This window comes from Rhinolophus hipposideros, assembly GCF_964194185.1.
Source record: "Rhinolophus hipposideros genome assembly, chromosome: 7".
Lineage (NCBI taxonomy): Eukaryota > Metazoa > Chordata > Mammalia > Chiroptera > Rhinolophidae > Rhinolophus > Rhinolophus hipposideros.
The window spans coordinates 48,272,259-48,296,915 of NC_138053.1; the positions used below are offsets into that span (position 1 = coordinate 48,272,259).

General features: G+C 39.3%; 1 protein-coding gene across 1 annotated transcript in view; it reads left to right on the plus strand.

The window, feature by feature from the left end:
* Window positions 1–23,350: 23,350 nt before the first annotated feature.
* ACOT12 (acyl-CoA thioesterase 12) overlaps window positions 23,351–24,657 on the plus strand; it is a gene marked incomplete at its 5' end in the record, with an annotated part of 37,663 nt that continues 36,356 nt past the window's right edge. The window contains one exon of the mRNA XM_081053627.1: window positions 23,351–23,477. Coding sequence (XP_080909753.1) covers window positions 23,351–23,477 — 127 coding nt within the window. The remainder of the gene's footprint in view (window positions 23,478–24,657) is intronic.

Consider the following 24,657-nt stretch of genomic DNA (forward strand, 5'->3'; position numbering starts at 1 on the left):
ATGCTCATAGATACAGAGAAAAGATTGGTGATTGCAAGAGGTGAGGGGTGAGGGTGGGAGAAATGAGTGAATTGTGTGGTTGTTTATTTGGTTTTTTTAGTTTAAATAAATTGAAAAAACACTTAATAGATATAGAAGGAGGAAAGTATATTATTTAAGTTAAGAATTCATTCTAGAAATCAATTAAATATGTAAATCATTTTTTCAATGAATTCTTAAATACTGATTCCACAATATTTAAAAGTATTTAAGTGTTATTTCTAGTATTATGGTCTTGATCTAAATGAGGTCTTCTAGTTCAGTGATGCAGCACATATGTACATAGTGATTAGAGGAAAAAAATGCTATAAATCTCAATGGCCAGACACCTTACAGAGCCAAAGCTTATTTCAAGTAACTTGTCAAGCAATTTGAGCAAAGTGTCTGGATTTCTGGGAGATGGAGGGTAGGTAACTGAAGGCAACTGAAGGATCCCTGAATTTAAAACAAGTAGAAGTCATATCATTAGGAACATTTCTGGAACTATTTCTAATTGTGCAAAAAAACAGTTATTAGTGGTAGTAGCATTATGTAGATTTGAGGCCAGAGTAGCATAGATAAATAAAAGCCAGCAGAATTAATTGAATTCCCCCTCAGCTCTTCTTGGTGAATGAAATAACAGTGAAAGAGTCCAAAATAAAGGGCAAGGGGGTGTTTGCCTGCATACCCAGCCTCAAACAATACAAATTAATCAAGTGTTCATTCTCATAGCTCAATGTATTCTTTAAAATAAAAACAAAAACTCTTTACATGAAAAGAAGCATAAAAATTAAATAAAAGAAATTCCAGAGGTTTTATTTTCTACACAAATTGTGTAATGAGAAATATGGTGCTGCTTTTGGGAAGGTCTAGAGCCAATACACGTTGTACATATAAATGTTCAGCTTCTCACTCAGTTTGCAAAGCTTCCCTTTAAGTATGTGTTGGGCTCTGCTTGGCTACAGATGCATTTCTCAGTGTACAGCCATCTCAGATTTTCCTCACAAGATTGTGTCTTTGCATCTTACAGCTCGTAATCTTGATTGTAATAGGGAGGAAAATTCTTCATATCTAGTCACATCGCATGAAAACAATTGCTTTCAAATGTGCTCACAATATAACTCAGTTATGGCATAAAACATATAAGTTAGTATAAGTTGTATAAAAGAATTCAGTGCTGATTGTTTATGTAAATATTGTTTCAGAGAAGGAAATAGTTTAAGAATTGGAAAGTCAAATGAATTCTCCCTGTAGTCTTTTATGGTGTTTACCATTTTGTCATCAAGAAAGTCATCATTCATTTGTGACTTAAGGGGTACTAAACATACTTAATGATCTCAAAATTGTTTTAAGAGAACACATTATTAATCATTGAAAGTAATGTTAATTTTAATTTTCAGAACTCAGCATGCTGTTAGTACATGCAGTTACTAGCCAAATTTTCCTGTATTTATTTCATCTTTATTTGAGAAGTACTTACCTACCTATACTTTTTGAATGAACAAAAAACACCCATAGAGCTAAATTTATATCCTTTGAAAAAGGAGAATCCAGTTAACACTTTTTAAAATATAAGCCATATATGAATGTGTTAAATGCAAGTAGAAACACTAGCAATTGCAGGAGTTCTATCTCACCATAAAAATTCTCAAACAAATATCCAAATTCAAAATTGAAAGGCTCAGTATAACATCACTAATAAGAAATTTATTGAACCAAATAAATAACTAAACCAAAACCAACATAGGAGCATATCTAATTTCCACCAAATGTGGATTAGTAAGTCTACTGCTAGTATTTCTAAAATAATTACCTCCACAAAATCAGACCATAACCAAATTCTCAATATTGTCATCAGAGTTTAAAATTCAAACTATTCAGCAAAAGTACCATGTGAAGTAGGCAGCACAATAATTTCAGACTCTTCTCAAAAACAGCAATTTTGCTGAAAGATTTCTGGGTGCAAAATTACATGGCCCAGTGAAGCTCAGTTCAGAATATAAAACATTCAAGGCCCAAATCTCCGTAGCACTTGTATGGCGTGAGTATCACTAAAATGAGCCCCTTCAATCACCTCGGAAGGAAGTGGTCTAGGGTGAAAGAAGTCTGGCAAGCTGTCTCTGCTTACTTCCCTTCCCAGAGGAGTTAAACCCTTGTTTGGAAAGGTATTTACTACCGTATTTTCAAGTTCTAGAAAGATTTGCATAATGTTTCTGTGTAAGAGAGTTATTGTACCAATTTACATTCCCACCAGCAGTGTATGAGGGTTCCTTTTTCTCCACAGCCTCTCCAACACTTGTTACTGTCTTGTTGATAATAGCCATTCTAACAGGTGTGAGGTAGTATCTCATTATGGTTTTGATTTTCATTTCCCTAAGAGCTAGTTAAGTTGAGCATTTTTTCATATATATGTTGGCCGTTTGTCTTCTTGGGAGAAGTTTCTGTTCCTGTCCTCTGCCCATTTTTAATTGGATTATTTGGGTTTTTTGTTATTGAGTTATAGATAGAGAGATAGATATAGATTAGCCCCTTGTCAGATGTGTTGTTTGCAGATATCTTCTCCTGATTAGTTGCCTCTTTGTTTTGTCGATGGTTTCTTTTGTTGTGCAGAAGGCTTTTAAAAAGTTTGAAATAGTCCCATTCATTTATTTTTGCTTTTACTTCCCTTGCCTCTGAGGTCAAATTCATAAAATCCACTCTAAGACCAAGGTCCACAAGTTTAGTACCTATGTTTTCTTCTATGCATTTTATTGTTTCAGGTGTTATATTTAAGTCTTTGATCCATCCATCTTGGGTTAATTTTTCTGCAAGGTGACAGATAGTCTAGTTTCATTCTTCAGCATGTGGCTTTCCAATTTTCCCAGCACCATATGTTGAAAAGGTTCTCTTTTCTCCATTGTATGTTTTTGGCTCCTTGGTCGAAAATTATTTGCCCATATGTATGTGGGTTTGTTTCTGGGTTCTCAATTCTGTTCCATTGGCGTATGAGTCTATTCTGGGTATCTACCTGAAAATCTTCAAAACATTTATTTGTAAAGAAATATGTACCCCTAGATTCATTGCAGTATTATTCACAGTGGCCAAAATATGAAAACAACTGAAACATCCTTTGACAGATGATTGGATAAAGAAGATGTGGTACATATACACGATGGAATATTACTTGGCCTTAAGAAAAGATGAAATACTGTCATTTGTGACAACATGGATGGATCTTGAAATTATTATACTAAGGGAAATAAGTCAAACAGAGGAAATCGAAAACCGTATATGATTTCACTCATATGTGGGCTGTAAAACTGAAAGCAGCAGGAAAAGACAAACAAAAACTCATAGACACAGACAACAGTTGAGTGGTTAACAGAGGGTAAAGGGGGAAAGATGTAGGTAGAAGAGGGAAAAAGGGGTCAAATATATGGTGACGGAAGATGATTTGACTTTGGGTAGTGAACGCATAATGCAATATATAGATGATGTATTATAGAAAGTTATACTTGAAACCTATATAATTAACTAATGTCACCCCAATAAATTTAATAATAATAACAAAAGAGAGTTACTGAACTGTATTTGCAGAAATGAGTAACTAATATCAACATTTTTTCCTTCAAGTAACCAGAAATATTTTGCTTTGCTCTGGCAGTAGGCACTTCAGAAAACATGAAATACAGATTGGAAAAGTGTATGTCCCAGAAAACTTTGATGTTCATTTGAAATCTGTTTAAAATAAAAATATCTTTCTGGTTTAGTTGGCAGTATTGCTTCTCATCCAGTTTACCATCACTCGAGTTCTTGAATTGGGGGTCAAAAAACAAGGTTCTGTTCATCCCGCTTGCGCATGAAAGTGGCACTGGAAATGTGTAAGTTTATCCAACTGAAGAGGACTCTGGGAGCAGGCAAATGGTTAAATCAGATTATAGTTTCCATTTGAGTTACACAGATAGATGTTCTTACTCCTAATGCATAGAAAATTGGCATTTACCAAGATTAGTGATTGATCATTAAACTGCCACATAAACTTCAGTTCAAAAGTTACAGGCAGACAGTTCACTACGAACCTTTTGTGGGGGATTTCTTCCTGCTGAAGATGAAAATATAGGCTTACTATTGTACATCCCTTTGTAGTGATCTTTATTCTGCCTGCCAAAAATAAGCTACATGATTCCAACTGTTTTCAGATGCAAATGCCAACAATATAAGAACTTCAAATCTATTTTGGCAGAAAAACCTATACACAAAAGATCTTTAGAATTGGGAAACTAGAGCCTGAATCAAAAGAGTTGGGAGAAGCGGGTAAATAATTTTGGCCTTGGGGAGAGTATGTATGTGCAAAAAGTGATTTATTAATATATTTCAACTTTCAAGCTCTTTAGAAGACTTTCTTATTTCATAAATTGAATTTACATTTTACTATTGTTTAAAAGATGAAAATGGACTTAAATATTTAGAATGCACTCAGTTCAAGCCATTCCTTAGTTACTAACTTTTGTTTTCAGTGATTATGTTAAAAGCGTATATGGAAAATTTTTTCAGACTCAATTGTAAGACAAATCAATCAGATATTAAAAGAACTGTTTTCTCAGGATGTAGTACTATTTCACCTAGAAAGTATAGTCTGTACACAATTCTGGAATGCAAATACAGAATTATAAGATTAGTTTCCAATTAGTAAATCTTTATTTTCCTGAGATGTTTAGCTAGTGCAGTGAGATGTGAAGGTGGATGTGGGAAGTTTCCTTTGACCTTTACATTTCAGAGGAGATAAGGCCAGAGGAGGAGTCTTATTGCAAAGGACCAGGGAATTTATCTACAGGATTGGCTCCTCTGTCTCCCTTTGAATGAATTCCATTTGCTTACCCAGACCTGAGCACAACACTCTTTTTCCTGTGAATGAAAGTTTGACAGCTTCTGCCTGCATCACAAGCACACGCATTTCTCAGCCTTATTTAAGGCAAAGAGCATGAATTAAGATGGGGGGATAGGATAGAAACCTCAAAAAGGGGACTAAAATCAGCAGCCTATTTTCATTTCACAATAGAAGAGTGCATAGAAAAGACTCTTACAGGTCAATGAAGAAATTAGTTATCCGATCATGCATTAGCTTAGTCAACTAAAATCTAACTTGCTCAATAAGAAATTCACATAATTTTTGTGAGTTCAATTGCATTAAGTTTACTCTCTCTTTCCACCCCCCACCCCATTCTCTAGAGAGAATTTTGGAGTCCTATTATCTCTAATACCTGCAGTTAATCTTTGTAGGTTACTATTTAGAATTATTAAAAAGTTTATGTGCCTTCATAAGTAGCTATTGGCTTAAAAAGATTAATGTGACCCTTGAAACATCTAATTTATTCCTCAAGGAATGACTTAGGCGCTGGGAAGAACAGAGTCCACTCTTTTTTGGAACATTATTAAGACAAGAAAGACCCCAGGAAAACAGTGAACTAAACCCAGTTCAATACAGATCTTAAACTATTGTGGTCAATGGTAATGGCTTCTCACAATTTCTATAATCTTTCCTGTAATGAACGATTCCCTTTCAATAAAAGAATTCATTTATTCTATTAAGCATTCTTCCAAGTGTTTGGCTTTGGGGCTAAGTATTCTGCTCATCTCTACCACAAGACCCATTGTTTTCATTCAGTTCAGTTGACTGTAACCTCTCTCACTCTGTCCCCAGTCGTCCCTGGAGTCCTATTATAGGAGCAGTGTAATCAGCACTTATCAGCAGGAGGTGATCCTGCAGTCAATACTGCACAGGTAGTAGCTTCTTAAAGTGAACCACACCACTTCCCTGGCGCCAAACCCCTAGCTGTCAGTTCCCAGAGAGAACCACAAAACTTTTAGCTATGAACAATTTTACTTCCAACTTCAAATGCTTTATTAAGATAGTTTTAGGAATTTATAGTTTGTATTGTGTCAGCTTGGTTTTGTTTGGGGGATATATTTTTTTTTAACTTCACTATCTGGGTTTTAGCAGTTTTTAAGGAAAGAAGCACACAGTGTTTTGTGACTGGTATAAAATGAGAGCTCAGCAACAAGCTGTTTATTTTTGTTTTTATTAAACATGATTACTGGTTCCTACTGATACATGGTGAGTATGTTGCATTAGGCGTGTTATCCTTGAAGATCCTGAGTTTGCTCTGCTTTTTAATGCTACATAGCTTGTTATAACACTGAGACAAATATCTATTAATATTTTATAGCTGAGCTTAATGGAGTATTATAAGTGTGTGGTAACATTTTTAGTGTTAGGAACACGTAACATAAGATCTACCCTTTTAGAAAGTTTTAAGTGTATAATACAGTATTGTTAGCTCTGTGCTGTATATTAGACCTCCAGAAATTATTTATCTTGGGTAACCAAAACTTGTACCCTTTGAACATCATCTCTTTCCCCTTCTCCCAACCCCTGACAATCACCATTTTACCCTCCGTTTCTATGGGTTCGACTGTTTTAGATTGCACACATAAGGAAGACTATACAGTATTTGGCTTTCTGTGTCTGGCTTATTTCATTTTGTGTAATGTCCTCCGGGTCCATTCGTGATGTTGCACATAGCAGGATAGTCTTCTTTTTTTAGGGCAAATAATGGTCCATTGTAGGTATATACTGAATTTTTTTTTATCTGTTCATTCGGTGGATAGACACTTAAGTTGTCTTCATATCCTGTTTTTGTAGATAATGCTGGAATGAACATGAGAATGCAGGTATCTCTATGAGATCCTGGTGTTAATTCCTTTGCATAAATACCCAGAAGTGGGATAGCTGGACCATATGGTAGCTCTATTTTTAATTTAAGGAAACTAAATACTATTTTCCATAGTGGCTGCACCAATTTACATTCCCATCAACAGTGCACAAGTGTTCCCTTCTCTCCACATCCTTTTCAACACTTGTTGTTTCTTTTTTTTAAAAAAAGCAACATCCTAACAGGAATTTTGGATATTAACCCCTAATCAGATACATGGTTTGAAAATATTTTCTCCCTTTCCATAGTTGCTTGTTTATTTTGTTGATTGTTTCTTTTGCTGTACAAAAGCTTTTTAGTTTGATATAAACTCAATTATTTTGCTTTTGTTGCTGATGTTTTTGGTGTATCAAAAAAAAAAAATCATTGCCAAGACCAATGTAAAGGAGCTTTTTCTCTTATGTTTTCTTCTAAGAGTGTTATGGTTTCAGGTTTTATGTTTAAGTGAAACAAAACAAAAATTTCACTCCCCCCCCAACAGAAAAACATGGAGATACATTCCTAATAAGGAATTTGTATAACCTCTAGCAAAAAACAAAAAAAAAGGACTTCAGATAATGACTTCAAAGTTTATAACTTTTCCTTATTGTGATATATTTTGATTGTTAAAAAAAGTTAAGAAATAAGAGACCTCTTATTAGAAGTAGTTTAAGTAGTGGTCACAGAGTGACAGACCACAGTATCAGCAGACAGAAAATGTGGGTTATAATCTTGCTGTCACTATGTGACTCTAAACAGGTTGTGTTCTCCCTGAGCCTGTTTGTTCAGTTCTATAATAAGAATATTGATTTGAAAAATACTAAGCATCATAAACTTTTCAAGGAAGTAATAATGATAAAATATCTCTTCTTAATGCTGTTACGTTTTGGTAATACTAATAAGGCTATATCTAACACTGTTAATGTCAAATGAGATAAATAGCTAGAAAATTGTATCGATGTAGAGAAACAATCTGAAAAATAATTTTTAAATCTTTTTTTCTTCTAATAAAAGCAATTTTGTGTGCCTAATTTTTCTGAAAATTTACCGTTTTTGAGTTCACTTTCCTATGTTAACAGCTGTCATTGAAAAGGCCAGGGAAATAGTCTAATAATACCAATCTTCTCAGATAACTCTAGGTTCCTAAAGAAAGAAGCAACTAATAGGTGATGACAGTGATGTGATTAAATATTCCCCCTGCCAATGCATTAAGCCCATTCACATATTTAACAAGAATTAAAATAATATATGCCTATGTTTCTACAGGACTAACTTTTATCCTCTTGACTATGTTCTGAACTTTTATTACTTCTAAGTTCTAAAACTCTGACCTGGTGAGTAAGTAGCTAATAATATTTCAAGAACTGAGGTATTAAAGCATAAAAATATTTTTATGAAGTCATCTTGTTCTGGTGGAGATTGGTTACTACACTTTTTCATTCATTTGAAGAGAACTAACTCTAAATGTCCACCTGAGGGAAGAAACCAACCATAATAACACACTAATGTAGTATGAGATTTTAATACCTGAAATGTTTAGAATATAAATTTAGAAGACATACGGAAGAAAAAGGATGTCACAGGAAAGCAAATTTAATGAAAACATCTTAGTTAAAATGCCCAAAGTCTTAATAAGCTACACAGTGGTTAACATCAGACTTCTAGAATCTGATATATTTTTGAAGTAAGGAAAGAGCAATTGCAAGATCATATAGAAAATTTGGGAAATAAATCCTTTGACAGTCATTTTATAAAAATCTTCATTCATGACTCTGATTTGTTGTGCACATTTTTCTTTGCTTGGTTGTATCATTTGTCCTGAATTAGACTTCAGTCTAATTAACTGTAGTTAATTTGATGTGCTCTACATCTTCACAGATTCAATGTACATATATATGTTGTTTTTGTACTTGAATTCAGTTTTGCATAGTTTTGACTGTTTTTGGAATTTACGTTGACTGTGTTTTTGGAATTATGCTACAATTCATGTATATAATTTGAATTGTTTAGAAACAGAAAAAATCCGTATATTGAGTTTTGTTGATGAAGACCTCTTAAAAAGTCTAAAATTATCTTCTTTATGTTTCACCATTCTCAATACATATACATTTACTTATTTCAGTGGAGCTAGTGTCTTACAATTTGGAATACATTTTAGAAGAAAGTTTCATTTTACAAAAATATATTTTGGTAACTTTGTTGGATTTCTGAAGTTATAATTATTTTAAAAAACAAACTCTAAGGATGAAATTAATTTCAGATTAATTATCAAAATAAGAATGTAATTATAATAACATTATAAAGCATAATAAATACAATAGTACAAAATATCTAGAAAAATATTTTCATGATCTCAAGCATTAAGTTGACTGAAGTCAGACTTCTCACGTTCAATTCCTGATTCCACCATTTCCCACTGTGTGACTTTGGACAAGATACTTAACTTGTGTTTATTTTCTTAAATATAAAACAGGAACTATTACTAGTACCCCATATCAATTCATGCAGGGTCTTTTGACAGTTATGTGAAATTATGCATGTAAATCACTTTCTATAATGTCTGGCAGATATAATAAATGTTGCTATAATTATTAATAACAAAATCCAGTGATTCTTATCTATTATAATTAGAAAATATTGAAAGGATAACATTACTTAGATTGATTATATGAATAAAAATATATGAATATTTTATATGAATAAAATATTTAGGCCTTATTTAAAAATCCCAAATTATGCATAATATTTCTCTTAAAACCAACTGGTAAATTTCCTTTTCTAAACTGAAAAAATTTAAAGTTTTGCTGTTTCAGTCAATGAGGTGCATTGGCTAAGTATTCTTTAATTAAAAATCTCATGACATGTATATAGGACTAAATTTTCCAAGAATCACATTCTATGTTGATTTAGCTTTTTAAAAACTTGCCTAGCTAAATTAAGCCTTTCATGTTAAAATCAGTTATAGGAAAACATTAATTAGCAGTCTGAAAGATTTTTAATTTTGTATTTGCTGTGATTTGAGAAAGAGAAGCAGAAAAGTAGCTGATATAAAAACTCTATTCAAGTGATATGTTTTGTAGGGTATATTCTGGATTTTGTCAGATTTGGTCTAATCACAACATATTCTACATCTATCTGTGCACTAATCATTGACGTGATGGAAGATCCAGAAGTATGAAAGATTTTTGTATTTGTTACGCTATAAACTATATCAAGAAAGTGGGCCAAAGTACTTGGGAAAGATGTCCATCAAGTATTGAAGTTTAAAAAGTGGTTCCTTTTTTTTTTTGATGAATAATACTCCATTGTATATATACCACATATTCATTGTCCATTCCTCTATCGATGGACACTTAGGTTACTTCCATATCTTGGCTATTGTAAATAATGCTGCAGTGAGCATAGAAGTACATGTATCTTCAAATCAGTGTTTTCATTTTCTTCATATACACCCAGAAGTGAAATTGGTCATATAGTAGTTCTATTTTTAATTTTTTGAGGAATCTTCATACTATTTTCTATAGTGGCTGCACCAATTTATAGTCGGGGTTGGGGGGATGGGTGAAAAAGGCGAAGGGGAATATAGTGAATAATATTGTGATAACTTGGCACAGTGACAGATCATTATTAGACTCAGTGTGGTGATCACATCGTGAGGCAGACAACTGTTGAACCACTAGTGTGTACCCATGAAACTAATATAATATTGTATACCAACTATAATAAAATTGGTTTTTTTAAAATTAAATAGTCATTTTAAAAAGTGGTTCTTCTTAACCCTCTAATATCAGGAAATCCAGTTAGCTAATCTGCCAAATATTTGCATTAATTGTCTCCTACTTGTATTCTGGGTCTCAGCCCAAACGTCACCTCTCTAGTTCTTCCAGGACCCCTTAGCTAAAGCCGCCTGCCCGCCCCATTCCGTGCTTTATTTTCTTCATAGTACTTATTCCTATGCTAATGTCTTACTTATTAGTCTGTTTATGTGTTGATCTTTGCTCTTTCCCACTAGAATGTGAGCTTTATGGGAGTAGGAACTCTGCGAACTGCTGTGCCTAGAACAGCTTCTGACATGTGAATGAATGAGAACAATGGCTGATGTGAATCACTAAACAGTAGGTTTGCAGCCTCATTGTTGTTCTCTGTTGCTGAGGGTGTGGGGTTTGGAGATGGATAAAACCCCACTTAGTTAAATGTCTGCCGTTGTTTCCTAGACACCTGTCCCTATATCATCAAAAGATGAAGAGGCAATGCCCTTACAGCAAAAAGGGCCTGTGTCCTGATCCCATCATCCCACACTTTCAAGGGCCCTATGTGTCACTAGCACAGTTACCCAAATTTTTATTAAACCATACGTGAAGTACTCTGCCTCTTGGTATCTGGCACTCAGCGCTGACATGGCACCACCTTAGCCCCAAATACCACTGTAACAGGTAACAGGCCCCAGGGAAATGCCTCCCCACCTTGCTTGCCCTATGCCCTCAATCAAAAGGGGGCTGTGTCTGAATTTAACAAAAGTTTGTGGTGTTTTAGTGTTAGCGATAAACACTGCGTTAGAGTGTTGGAGAATTTGAGTGGGAAAATTTCTCAGGTAGGTGAAAAGAGAAATTAATTCTCTTGGCAAAACTTTACTGTAGGATCGTTATGTATAAAATAGATTCTATTGCATGCCAAGGTATTCCTGGGAGTACTGTCTTCTTTCTTTTTCTTTCCTTTTTCTCATGTTCTAATTCCTGACTCAGGAGATACTTGAAATTAGGGCAGTATTTGCCACAGCGGCACATAGCAGCTGTGTAATTTGCTACACTATGAAAGTTACTCATCCAAACATCGCCAGCCCATCAACAGAACAGATATGTGTAACAATAATTAAATTCAGTTATGCTTTATATTTTGCCAACTTTCTATTTTGTCATCATGAATGTATATTTTTAGGATAGGAAGATAGAATATATTTTATTTCACAATTTGCTCCTTATAATCTTAAATATTTAGACTTCTGGTGTGTGGGCCTTCATTTGAACTCTTGCTCTAAGTTCCACAATTTTTAGAGACAGGCTTGCAATGAAGAGAATGTGTCCTGCCCCATTTCCGTGTCCTGGTTACTATTACTGCATAAGAGATACCTCAAAACTGAGTGGGGAAGGTCATGTGTAGGTTAGTGGCCAGTCGTGTTTACCTGGAGAAATCTAAAACTCTTGGCCACTAAGTTGATTTCATTCCCCACAGGATCCTTTCTCCTGATCAAATCTGTCTACAGGTGTGACGTTGTAAGCCAGATTCCCTGGTTAACAGAACCTGAGTAAAGATTTGCATGCTGGAAGTTTTTAGGGAGTGCTTTTCCAAACAATATCTGTAAGGGATGGTGAATTCATTTCTTGTTGTGATGTAACACTTTACCACAAACTTATTGGCTCGATGCAGCACAATTTATCATCTTACAGTTCTAGACGTCAGAAATTCAAAATGGGTTGAAAGGGCTTCATTCCTTCCGGGGTTCTTAAGGATAATCCGTTTCCTTGAGTTTTTCGTCTTCTAGAGGCCACCTACATTCCTTGAATTACGGTCCTTTCTTCCTTCTTCAAAACCAGCAGCACAGCATCTTCTTTCTTCTCTGACCTCCTAATTTTCTCTTATCAGGACCCTTGTGATTCCATTTGGCCCACCAAAGATAACCTAGCTCCAGATCTTTAACTTAATGACATCTGCAAAGTTCCTTTTGTCATGTAAGTAACATATTCACAGGTTATGAGGAGTAGATGTAGACATCTCTGGGAGGCCATTATTCTGCTGACCACAGAAGGGAAGGGAGCAGGACTGAGCAGCGGGAGAAGCTGATCTGTGATGTGGACGCGACAGAGACCTTGCCAATCCCATGGAGAGTCTAAACCAGGCTCATTCCTCAGAAATGTACCAGACTGAGGCAAGAGCTGGGCCAGGCCTTTGTATTCCCCAAAGTAACCATTGAATGAACACTAACTGCCTCAGAGGAGGAACACATCTAAAGCCTGGCAGTTCCCTTCCACTACAGACACTTCCTGGGGAGGTACTGAGGTGTAACCCAACAGTAGGGACAGGGACACTCTTGGTAGTTGAGGGAAATGAATGTTTGGGTCCTGAAGACTGTGTCTGTGCAGGACACCACAAAAACCAACTAAAGCCCACCGGGGGCACTGCTCAGATCCACTTCCTTTGTACAGTAGTAAGTCATACCACCTTGGAGTAGCTGCCCCCAAATTCAAAGGTTGGTCCCCTTTCCTAGAGAAAATTTATAAGAGGAAGTTAAATGGGAAAAACTATAGCCCCATTGCTGCAGCCGGTTTCAGAACTGTGACTGATCCTAATAATCCTCTCCTCAACTACCTGTTCCAGATTACCTCTGGCTAGCACTATTACTGGCTCGGGTGGTTTACCTGGTGGGTGAACCAGACCTTCATCCCTGAGGGATCTGGTTCATCCCTTGTCACCATGCCATGCACAGGCCACAGCTGTTGCATAGGTCTTTTATCATCAAAATTGGGCAAGGGAGAACCAAGGGATGCCCCCAAGAATAACTGCATGCCAAATGTATTTTGGCCTTTCCCCAGAAGTCCCACCTCTTCCCGGAGTTCAGCGTCAGTTACTTCTGTCAGGATGGTGACACCTTTCCTTTTTGCTGGTCTCTTGGCACAAAGAGCCTGAAGTGACTGGGATTCTTCCTAGACCCCTGGAAGAAGTGTTTCCCCTATGGGAATCAGGAGCTCTAAATCCACAAAACCTGAAATTGTGAGGACTGGAGTCACACATTTCTAAAATGAGTCACCAGAAGTGGTGATAAGTAGGTTCATTCTTACTTCCATCTCTTGCCTCCCAGACCCTTGTGTTATATTAAGGACACAGTAGAGGGACATTATAATGATCTGCAGTGATCTCCTAACTCCACTCCTCTGCCTTAGCCCCCCACAATCTATTCTCCAAAGAGCAGCCGGAGTGATCCTTTTGAGACTTAATGCAAATCATATCATTCCTCTGCTCAAAACTCTCCAATCCCCCCATTTTACTCGGATTAAAAGCCAAAATCCTTTCAATGGCCTTGTAACCTTTTCATTACTTTTCTGACATAATCTCAGGCCCCCCACCTGCTCTGTCCCACTGTAACATACCAGCTACACTTCTATCTCAGGCCTTTGCACTTACTGGGCGCTCTTCCAGAACACTGTCATGTTAGAACAACCCGGGCAATGCTGCAATAGCAAACAACCCCAGACTCTCAGGTTTGAAGCAGCAGAGCTCATGGGTCAGATGCTGGCTCTTATCCATGTCATTCCAATCAAGATACAACCTGCTGGAGCTGCTTCTATCTGGAACTCCGCTGGCTGAAGCAAAGGGAACATGATTAGTCATGCCCTGGCTCGTAAACACCCACCACTGTCTACATTTCATTGGCCAAAACATTCATAGTCAGGGATCTATGAAATGTCATCCTACCATGGAGCCCGAGAGAGGAGGATAGGAACATTCATGAACACTCCGGAAGACAACTGCCTTCACCCCCCCAGAGAGGCTTCTTAGCTCTCTCTCTCTCTGCCCCCCTTCAAACCTTTGCTCAAGTGTTGGATTCTCAGTGAGGCCTTCCCTGACCATTCTGTGTAAAATTACAACAATGTCCCCCCACTCCATCCCTCTCCTTTGTCTTATTTTTCCCCAAAGCATCATGTGCGTGCACATGCATGCACACGCATTCCCTCCAAACACACACAAATTTACATGTTTATTGTGTTCAATTTCTGCCTCCCCTGAACCACAGTGTAAGCTCTATGAGAGCAGGGAATTTTGTCTGTTTGTGCACTGTTGTTTCTCTGGCCCCTAGAGCAGGTTTATTGAAAGGAAAGTCCTCAATATATGCTGAGAGAAGATTCAGGATCCATTTGAATCCCTACTCCCATTCACATTAGGATGTGGAAAGACTAATTTATGGTGGTGGTTTGCCTCCAAACGTCTTCTGACCTAGTTTAACGATAAGAACAGAAACAAAATAAAAAGGAAATGGTAGTCCACTTTTATGTCCCTTGATATTTGAGGCTTTGTGTGTGATTCAGTCTAGGAGAGGATGTGTGAGAGAGTTGTAATTCCAACAGGCAGGAAATCTAAACAAAGATTTATTAAAATTCTTGTCTTTATTAGTTACAATATGTAAACAAACATTTTTCTGACTTGCAAATTACTGACATCTAATGTAAAGTTATTTTCAATTAAATGTGAAGAGCATTAAAATGTATTCAGGAAATCAATCATATAGTAGAAAGTAATTCTTAAGAATTTGAAAATTTTATCAATCACAGTCACAATTTAGCATACAACTCACCATGCTAAAAAATGGGCAATGGTTCAGATAAATTACTGACAGTTGGCACTAGGTCACTTTCCCACATTTTCTCTTCTTTCATTTTCTCTGCAAGTGATAAAACTAAGAGGAAAAAAATTCTAAATAAAATACATATCTGCATTATGGGAAAAAAAATTTGAAAAATTTCTTTTCAAATTTTATGATGATTATTGGGATATTATTACAAACAATATGACTTGATCTAAATAAAATTGTAAATGGCCAGGGTGGTTTGTTACTTGGGTATGTGAATCAAGAAGCAGAGTTACTTAGGAACTCAGATTTGATTACTAATTAGGTGGGCAACGTGGGGTAAATTCCTGGACTTTAGTTTTGTCACTTAAAAATTATGATAATTATAGTGGCCAACCTCATGCAGAATCTCTTTGGATAAATTAATGAGTCTAAAGCCCCTCAGGATAATGTGACACTACATAAAGTTGGGTGACTTTGTTAGTGTCCCATAGGGACAGGAGCTGACCTGATCTCTTTGGTGCTGCTCGTGTGCCCCACGCACCCGTGTAAGCCGTGTGCAGGTGAGACCCAGTGGTGACTGCCCAGCTGTCCGATCTGAGGACACACTGATGACTGTGTAGGTTTTTACATCTCTAGCACAGTCAGCTGCAAACAGATTTCAAAATTGCCGTATGAAAAAACTATTTTCAGTGTAATGTTGCCTTTATTAGGATACTACAAATGGTGCAAGTAAACAGCATGAAAGTATACCACCTATCTGAGAAAAATGATTTACAATAAAAGTGAGATGTGATGAGCTAGATCACTGACCTGATATGAGCTAAAATGGGCAGCATTGAAGTCACGCACAGATTGAAAACATAATGACTATTTTCATAGGAAATAAAAGAAGAATAGAAGCCTGCCAGTAATTGTATAAGCATTGTGGGGGATGTATCATTGAGAAATCTTTTGGTTACACATAACAGATCATCAAACTTAAAGGGTCTTAAAGCAAAAAAAGTGGGGGAGTAGGGGAAACTTCTTTGTTCACATAATCAGAAAGTTCCAAAGCATTCCGCTTTTAGGTGAGGCTTGATCCAGCAGCACAACGATATTCCTGAGGACTTTTCCTGTAGTCTTCCCCATGCCTGAATGCCCTCATATGCGTCATTAGTACTTTTTTTTTAATTGTCTAGCTTCTACTTTCTATTCCTAATCAGAATTCACTTTCCTTTCGGGGCACCACTTCTCGCTCACTGTGTTTAATCTTAGTGAAAAGATAATTCCAGCCACCTATCTCATTTCTACTGAAACTGAAAGGAACAGATTTCACCCTTCCCTGTGCCCTTCCTTTCCCCAGCCCGAGGGTCATGGGCAGACATCTTACTTACGCTTGGCCAGATAGATGTTCTCTCCTATGACTTCCAATCTTGACCAAGTTGCCTGAGGAAGGAAGGAGCAGGGACAAGGCCATACCAGAATCTTCTTAGTACGCAATGTTTGCTGTGCTTCCCGGCCTGCAGCATAGCCTTTGCTCCTGCCTGTTGTCAAGGCTGATGTTTCATATCTGGTGAATTCTGGGAGCCACAAAGCATTCCCCTTTGCTTAGCATGCTTAGGTTCTGCTGCTTGATTGACAGAGTGATGAAGACTTTCTGGGGATGGCCATGTGGAGGAGAGCCTCCCCTCTCTATGTCCCCATGGCATCGTGTACCGTGTCTTTTTCTTTTTTCTTTTTTTTTAAATTAAAGTTTATTGGGGGTGTACCGTATCTTTTGATATACCCTTATCACATTATACTACTGATTTGCCCACTATCTTCCCCACCAGACTATGAGTTTGCTGAGAACAGGAGCCTTGCCTTATATTTAGCCCAGTGTCTGGTCAATATTAGGCATTCAAAATAATCTGTGTTGAATGAATCGATTAATTGATGAATGACTCTCTTTGAAAAGAAAAGACGTGTTTGTATTGAACAATTCTAAATTTTAAGGCAGTATATTATCAAGCACAATCCACAAGGGCTCTTTATAAAATGTTGAACTGCTAGAAAGAATATTTTTTGGCTGTTTTATGAGGAGTTATTGCACATTCTTTGAGGATCTATATACCTGTCAAGACTAATCTTGTTTCATCCCTGAAGCTTAATCTGAAAGTTTCTTTAGGGCAGATTGATGCCTATCTAATTGGAATAAATATTATCCATTTGCCACCAGGAAATGTCTCTGATGTTTAGGTGCATGCCTCTTCCTAAATGAAATGAAGAATCGAAATCTCCAGGTAGGTTTTAGCCTGCAGCACCACTCCCAGGCTGGCTGTGTGAAAAGATATACTCTGTCCCTCCGGGTGCAGCACTGCTCAGTGGGTGCCCGCTCCTGCTGCTCTCCCACGTGAGGCCTGTGCCCTTCACTCACGTGGGCACAGGCTGGGCCTCGATGCAGGGTCACAGCTGAGTCCAGCACGGCCGTGGGTGGACACACACATCTCCAGGGTGGGCAGGGCAGTGTGGTGGGCAGCAGGGCACTCAGGAAGGGGGTGGGAAGAGCATCTACCCAGGCAGGGACTTCCTCTTCCTGCCCCCTTTGCCCTTTTTTCCCCTTTGTCTTTCTGAGCAACGCAGGAGTAAGATCATTGGGGGGTTGGAGCAAGGTGTGTGTGGGGAGGTGCCCCAGCAGAAGGCACCACCAACTAGGAGGTCAGCCCTGCTGGGTGCCAACTGCTAAGGGCCAAAGCCTGAGCCAAGGGTGCTGAGGAGGTGGGAGGCTGGGTACACACACGGGGACTGATCAAACAAGGCAATCCATTAAGCATGAGGTAAGACGGGCGTCTCAATGTCAGAAAATGGAGTTCGAAATTCCAGGAAGGAGAAACAGAATGAACTCTGCAGTGGTAGATGGGAACTGATCTGTCAGTCTGAACTCATGGATTTATAGATAGTGTGTCAGTTTCCTAGAGCTGATATAACAAATTACCACAAACCGGGTGGCTTAAAACAACACACATTTATTCTCTCCCAGTTCTGGAGCCCAGAAGTCCAAGGTGTGGGCAGGGACACACTCCGTCCAAAGGCTCTGAGGGACAACCTTCCCTATGCTTCCCACTTCTGGTGGTGCCCTGTGGTCCTTAGCCTGTGACCCCGGCGTTTCAACCTCTCCTCTGTGTGTCTGTAAGAATACGTGGGATTGTGATTAGGGTGCGCCTGCATAATCCAGCATAAACTCCTCTCAGACCCGTAATCACACTTTTTGCCATATAAGGTAATATTCATTCATATGTTATGGTGGTTAGGATGTCTGGTTCCAGGGATGGAGAAGGAAAAAAGACAAGATGAGCCTGAAACATTTGGTTGCACTAGAAGATATGGAATTATAACAGAATGATAGGGACATGTCAAAAGGACACAGAAGTCAGCTTCAGAGGGCTCCTTCTGACCCAACTGGGGACAATTTGAGCATCAAAATGAATAATAATAATAATAACAAAGAATAGTCCATTGAATAAAATATGAATCCATAGAGATCAAAAGAAATTAACAAATAAATCAAAAGTTTAATGAGACATAAGATATTTACATAGTTTCAAAATACCTCCATACAAAATTTTTCTTAATTACAAAGGGTAAATTTTCAAGAGAAAAACCTGGAAATATCACTTTACTCAAATTACCAAAATGATCATCAAAAATGGGACAGATTAAAATTGTGTACCGCCTGACAACATGCACGAAGAAGAATGCAGCATCACTCCTTGATATCCCTGCCAAAGATGGAAAAACTCCATCTAGTTATGAGGAAAGAACATGCAGACCCAAATTGTCAGTCTAGAAAATAACTGGCCTGTAACCTTCGAAAGTGGAAAGTCATGAAAGTGAAGACTTGTTCCAGACTGACAAAGACAGGGAGGGAGGGGAAAACAAAGAAAACTGCAAACCAGTATCTCTCAAAAACACAGATGGAAAAATCCTTAAGAAAATATTAGCAAATAGAATCCATCAATATGTAAAAGGGATTTTACACCATGACTAAGTGGGGTGTGTTCCAGTGATGAAACACCGGTTGAATATTTGAAAGCAGTCGATGCACTTCAGCATATTGACAAGTAGTGGTGGTGGCAGCTAGGGGCCTCCACCGAGCAACACCTGGGCCCAAGGTGAGGCCAAGCAAATCTTGGGAAGTGAAAATATTGGACTGTATACAAATGGCTTTTGTTCAAAAAAAAAAAATAGTGCTTTACTCCACATGCACTAGGTGACTCCTAGGTTGTACACCTAATACTTGTCTGTCCGAGAGCTGGGGCCAGTGGAAGTGCAGGGACAAACAGGAGAAAGGTTGGCTTGAGGCTCCAAGTGCTAAATGGGAAAGTTCAATTCCCCAAGCTCAGAGTGTTCCTGAGAGTCCGGTCCAGGAGCAGAGAAGAGCAAGAGACCCTGGCAGCAAGTGAGCAACCAAAATATAAGAAAGCCCATTCTGGAATGTTTGCTTAGGAACTCTGTATTTAAACTTTGAACCACATCCTTATAAATTTGAATTTGGAAACACGGACCTGACACCTTTCATAACCTATACCAAAGGTGGAGATCGATTCTGAAAGCTAATAAAGTTCATCTCTGTGTGAAATACTTTGCATTACCAAACCCTCTGCCTGGGATTCATTTCCTAAAACAAAAAGGCTCCCAGCTGCCTCTGATGTTCAGAAGAGTGTAAGTATCCCAGCTCTCTGTGCCGTGTCTTCGCCCCCTCGGCACCCAGCATCGGTAACCATCATAGGCTCCTGCTAAAGCGAAACTCGGCCTGAGAGCCTGTGCTCACCGTGCAGTCAGCCAAGTGCTGGGAGTTAATGCTTCCAGAAGCAGCCCTTAGGCAATAAGGGATGGGAGTTGGAGGATAAAAATCCCACCTTCCATGTCTCTGAGAGGGATAACTCAAGCTGTTCTTCACAAACTTTAATGTGCTCAGGACTCACTGGGAATCTTAATAAACTGCAGGTTCTCATACAGCAGGTCTCAGGCTAAGGCCTGAGATTCTGCATTTCTAACAAGCTGCCAGGTGAAGCTGAAGCTGCTGGTCTGGGGATTACACTTGAATTCCCCTACAAGTGCTTTCTGCAGTTTTCTCACAAATAAACTGCTTACTCTCAAATTCGTGTTGGAGGGTCTGTTTCTGGGGGAAGCACTTTTTTCTCTCCTCTCATATTTTATGCTCCTTGTTCTCAGTTTTATCAAAGCCTGACCACTACCTTGTAATGTGACCCAGGGCAAACATTTAGTTTCCTCATCGCCAGAATGGGGGGTGTCATGCAGGGGACCCTGCTTGCTGCGCCATTTGTCACGTGGGGTCTCCGGTCCCGCTCCCCACATAAGAACGCAGGACATGGTGAGGCCAAAAAGGAACACCCACGGAGCCATAAATAGGGGAGTCAAACCAATATATTCTCGCTGGCGGCTGGGCTGGAGACACAGGAAGCAGGATCTACATAATCTTCAACCCGCCGTCCTAACAGTCCTAACAGCAGTCCGCGCTTGCCAGCCACCATCTTCTTGCTAGCCCCCATTCTTTCTGCTAGCATAGCCACAGTAGTTATATTAGTGGCCAATGGCTTACGGGTTACAGCTGATGGCCAACTAGCCACAGCTGATGGCCATCTGATCATAGTTGATGGCCAGTTACTACCCAAGCCAGCACCTTTCTATGTGAGGCCAAGAGCCTGGAAACTGCTTTTTGGGGGCTTTGTCCCCACAGGGAGTTAGACTGTACAGTTTCCTTCCCACTCCAACATTCTAAAGATGTTCTAATTATCATATTTGCCACACTCTTCCCAATCAGCTTTCCTGCTTTTGTGAATGACCTTTTAAAATCAAGCTGGTTTCACATTCTGCTCATCTTCAAAAGATGTCTCTAAACAGAAATGTAAAATGAAAGCCTTTTCTTTAAACATAATAGCAAAAATCGTTGACAGATAAAGGATATAGCAAATGTTCACACATGCGGATGACATTTTCATTGTGCAAGAGAAAAAGAGGCCATTCAGAAAAACATAAGAATAGTAGTTTTAGGCAGAGGCTATTAAAATGAACATCGGTGTGAAACTAACAAAAGATATGAAACCATAATCAAAACACATCTAACTAGGAAAGAATACATATGAGAAAACACAATCGTGAGCTTATATACCATGTCTGCTTTTTGATCCAACGTCCCTAGACATTCGGATACAAGCTGTCCCCTTCCAGGTAATCACTTTGGAAATCTAACTTCTTACCTCTATGCTGAAACATTTTCAAAATTCCTCACATTTACCAGAAACCAAGGATACGATCACATTACTACTTTCGTCACCTTTTTTTACCCAAAATAATACAACCCAGCCGAAACACAAACTCTATTTCCATTAACTTAATAAATTTCCTAAAATATTTATAAACGAAATTCATGCATGTGACCCTCAGTTGCTGAGTAACAAAAAATCCCCAGATCACAGTGACATACAACAATAAGTACTTATGTCTCCTGTACAAGTCTGCAAGTCTACAGGTTGGCTAGAAAGGCTTGGCAATATGTGACTTCAGTCTGGCACCCAGACGCTGATGTGGCAGCCACGCACGCATATAATCTTCTCATGGCCGAGGTCAGATAGGAAGGTCTAGGCTTGGAACTGCTACATTTTTACATCCCCCCATTCCATTCCAAAGCAAGTCAGGTGGCCAAGCATAGTATCAATAAGTGCCTCCCATGGAATTATCAGTAGATGGAATGATATCTGATGAACAATAATCTAATCTGCCAAATGGCATTAATGACTCTAGAAGCATATCCAAAGAGGAATGCCAAAAGTGATATGAGTAATAACATTGTCATTAAATATGTAAATACAGAAGAGGACAATTTTGGAGGTATAAGTTTTAATTTGTTAAAAAAAAAGTTATTTTTGTGCTTTTTATAAAAGTCAAACTTCATGTTGCCTCAGTGAATACATCCAGTTCTTATTTATGCTTATACTGGATGGAAACCTACCCAGAGAACATCCTGAAGGTTATCACGTCCATGTTTCCTTAGTTCTTTCATAAAAAATCTTCAAAGGAGGAGCAAAATTATCAGAATCTCCATTCTGATGTCTCTAGGCTGGGGCTTGGCAGGCCACCTGCACAGGGATGAAAAAGCACCACCAATTTGTTGGAGGCAGGTAGGTTTTGTGGCCAGCTGCTTTGGACAGTCAGAAGCCCTGAGTTAAGCCAGACCCTCTGCTACCTTAGCTGCTCCTGTTAAATCAACTGCACGCCTGCCACATTGCTTCAGCTCTCCAGGCTTCCATTCTTCACTCATAAAAGCTCTCTCAGGTGCAGCCGTCCCAAACAATACAATATCTATGAATCTATTATATGCTGGAGGTTTTCTGGTGTCACCCTTTCCTTAATGAGAACTGTTTTGTAAAGTCACTGATTTCGGCTCTAGAAAGTGTAGCAGCTTTTATGTGTTAAAGGCTGAGAATAAAAACTTTCATTTAATGTTCTAGATTTTTGCCTCTGGTAAAGAAGAGATTCTCTTGGGATATGCCGGGTTCATTAGTAATGAGGTGACAGTTTCTAATCTTAAATTCTTTTGAATAAAACCAAAAGGTTACTTGGCTTTGTGGGGTGACTCTGATACGCCTGTAATCATCAGCACTTTTGTTTGTTTGTTTTGGTTTATTTGGCAGTGGGGTAATTTCATAACAAAATGATTAACAACATAGGGTTCTTTGGAGCTATTATATCTTAAGAATCAGAAGGTGGATTTTGAACTAAGTCTTAAGAAGTGGATGCCCACTCTACCTGGCAGTCAACAGCCCGGGGAGAAAAAAGGTCAAATTCTAAAATCAGCTTCTAAAGCTAAAGGTCAACACTGTTTGGGCAACATTTAACTCATGAATTCTCAACTCCCCATTACCTGTGGAGTTCTTCAGACCTCACTAATGTGCTTCCCAAACACCTATGTCTTAGCCAGGCACATGCTGAGTGTCATACATTATCTCACCTAATTCTCTGCCTAGTCTGCTGAGATAAGGACTGCTACCCCCCCTTTTCGGGTGAGAAACCCGGATTGTTCCCAGTTGTGCCAACCTCGGTCGCTTCTCCGGACACAGAAGAGAGTTCACCTTCGCCCTCCTCGCGATACTCCCGGGGCGAAATCCCCAGCACCTGACCCTCACCTCCCAGTGCAGCGGTCGTGCCGGGGAGGCCGGCAGGGAGCGGGACGCGGCCCCGGGCGCCCGGGGCTGAGGGGCTGGTCCCTCGCGGCCCCGCCATGGAGCGGCCGGCGGCGGGCGAGGTGCACATGAGCCAGGCCATCCAGCCCGCGCACGCCAACTCCCGCGGCGAGCTGAGCGCGGGGCAGCTGCTCAAGTGGATCGACGCCACCGCCTGCCTGGCGGGTAGGGACGCGGGGGCCGGGGCGGGGGCGGGGGCGGGGGAGGGGGCTCGAAAGGGGTTCGGAAGTGGGAGGCCGGGTGCCAGGGGGCCGAAGGGTAGGGCCTGAATGGCGGGAGCGGAGGTGTGGTCCGGGACGGCAGGGGGGTGTGGGAACGAGGAGCCCGACCGGGCTGTGGGGACGCGGGGATGCGCACGGCGGGGCTCGGGATGGCAGGGTCGGGACGTGGGAGGATCCGGGACGACCCAGCCCAGGCCGGACACCGACGCCTGGCTCCTCAGCCTCCGCACGCCAGGACCGAGACCTGGACGAGCGGGGAGAGGAGGGTATTTAGACATGTGAGCCCTGTGCAGCCGCCACCGTAATGACTGAGCCAGTTTACCCAACAGGGAAGTGAGCTCCACTAAGGCTTCTCCAATGCTTTAGTCTTAGGTCACCCTACCCCGTAAAATAAACGAGGACCCCGGAGAGCTTCGGTTAATGTGGGTTATATTTTTATCCATATTTACTATATTCGAAAATTGTTTAAAAATAATTATTTAAGAAGAATGAGCCCATTACATATTTTTATTGAAAAAGAACTATATTTTCAACGATAACAAAAATGTACTTAGAAGAGTGGAATTGGCTTACATTTCTGCAAGTCTCTCTAATGTCTGGTTTAATAGAAGATTACTCACTTTTCGTATCTGCTTCTGCATTCAGTCTGTTGCCTACCATACCCTATTTAGTCTCTGCTCAGGGTCTTTACACCTGCTTTTCTTTTTGCCACCATAGTCTTCTCTTGGTCCTTTCAATGCGTCACATCTCAGCTTAAATATCATTCCTCCGAGAAGTGTTTTCCAACCACCTGTTTACATTTGCACCCTTTTGTCACCTTCATCACAATGCCCTTTCCAACTTCATACCACTTAGCACAATCTGTCATTACTTTATGGATGAATTTGTTCACCTCTTTATTTTCCCAAGGAGGGCCAATTAGCATGCAAACTAAAGCTATTTCTCCACTGCTTAGTAAGCACTAAGTGAAAAACTTCTGGTTACATGGTTGGGTAGACGGATGGATGGATGGGTCTAAAACTTGAAACCTCATTTCTAAAAAGAAGCCAGGCTTAGCACAAGGCACTTGATAGACTTGGCAAATGTACATGTTAAAGTAAACCATGTTAAGATAAAATATTAGA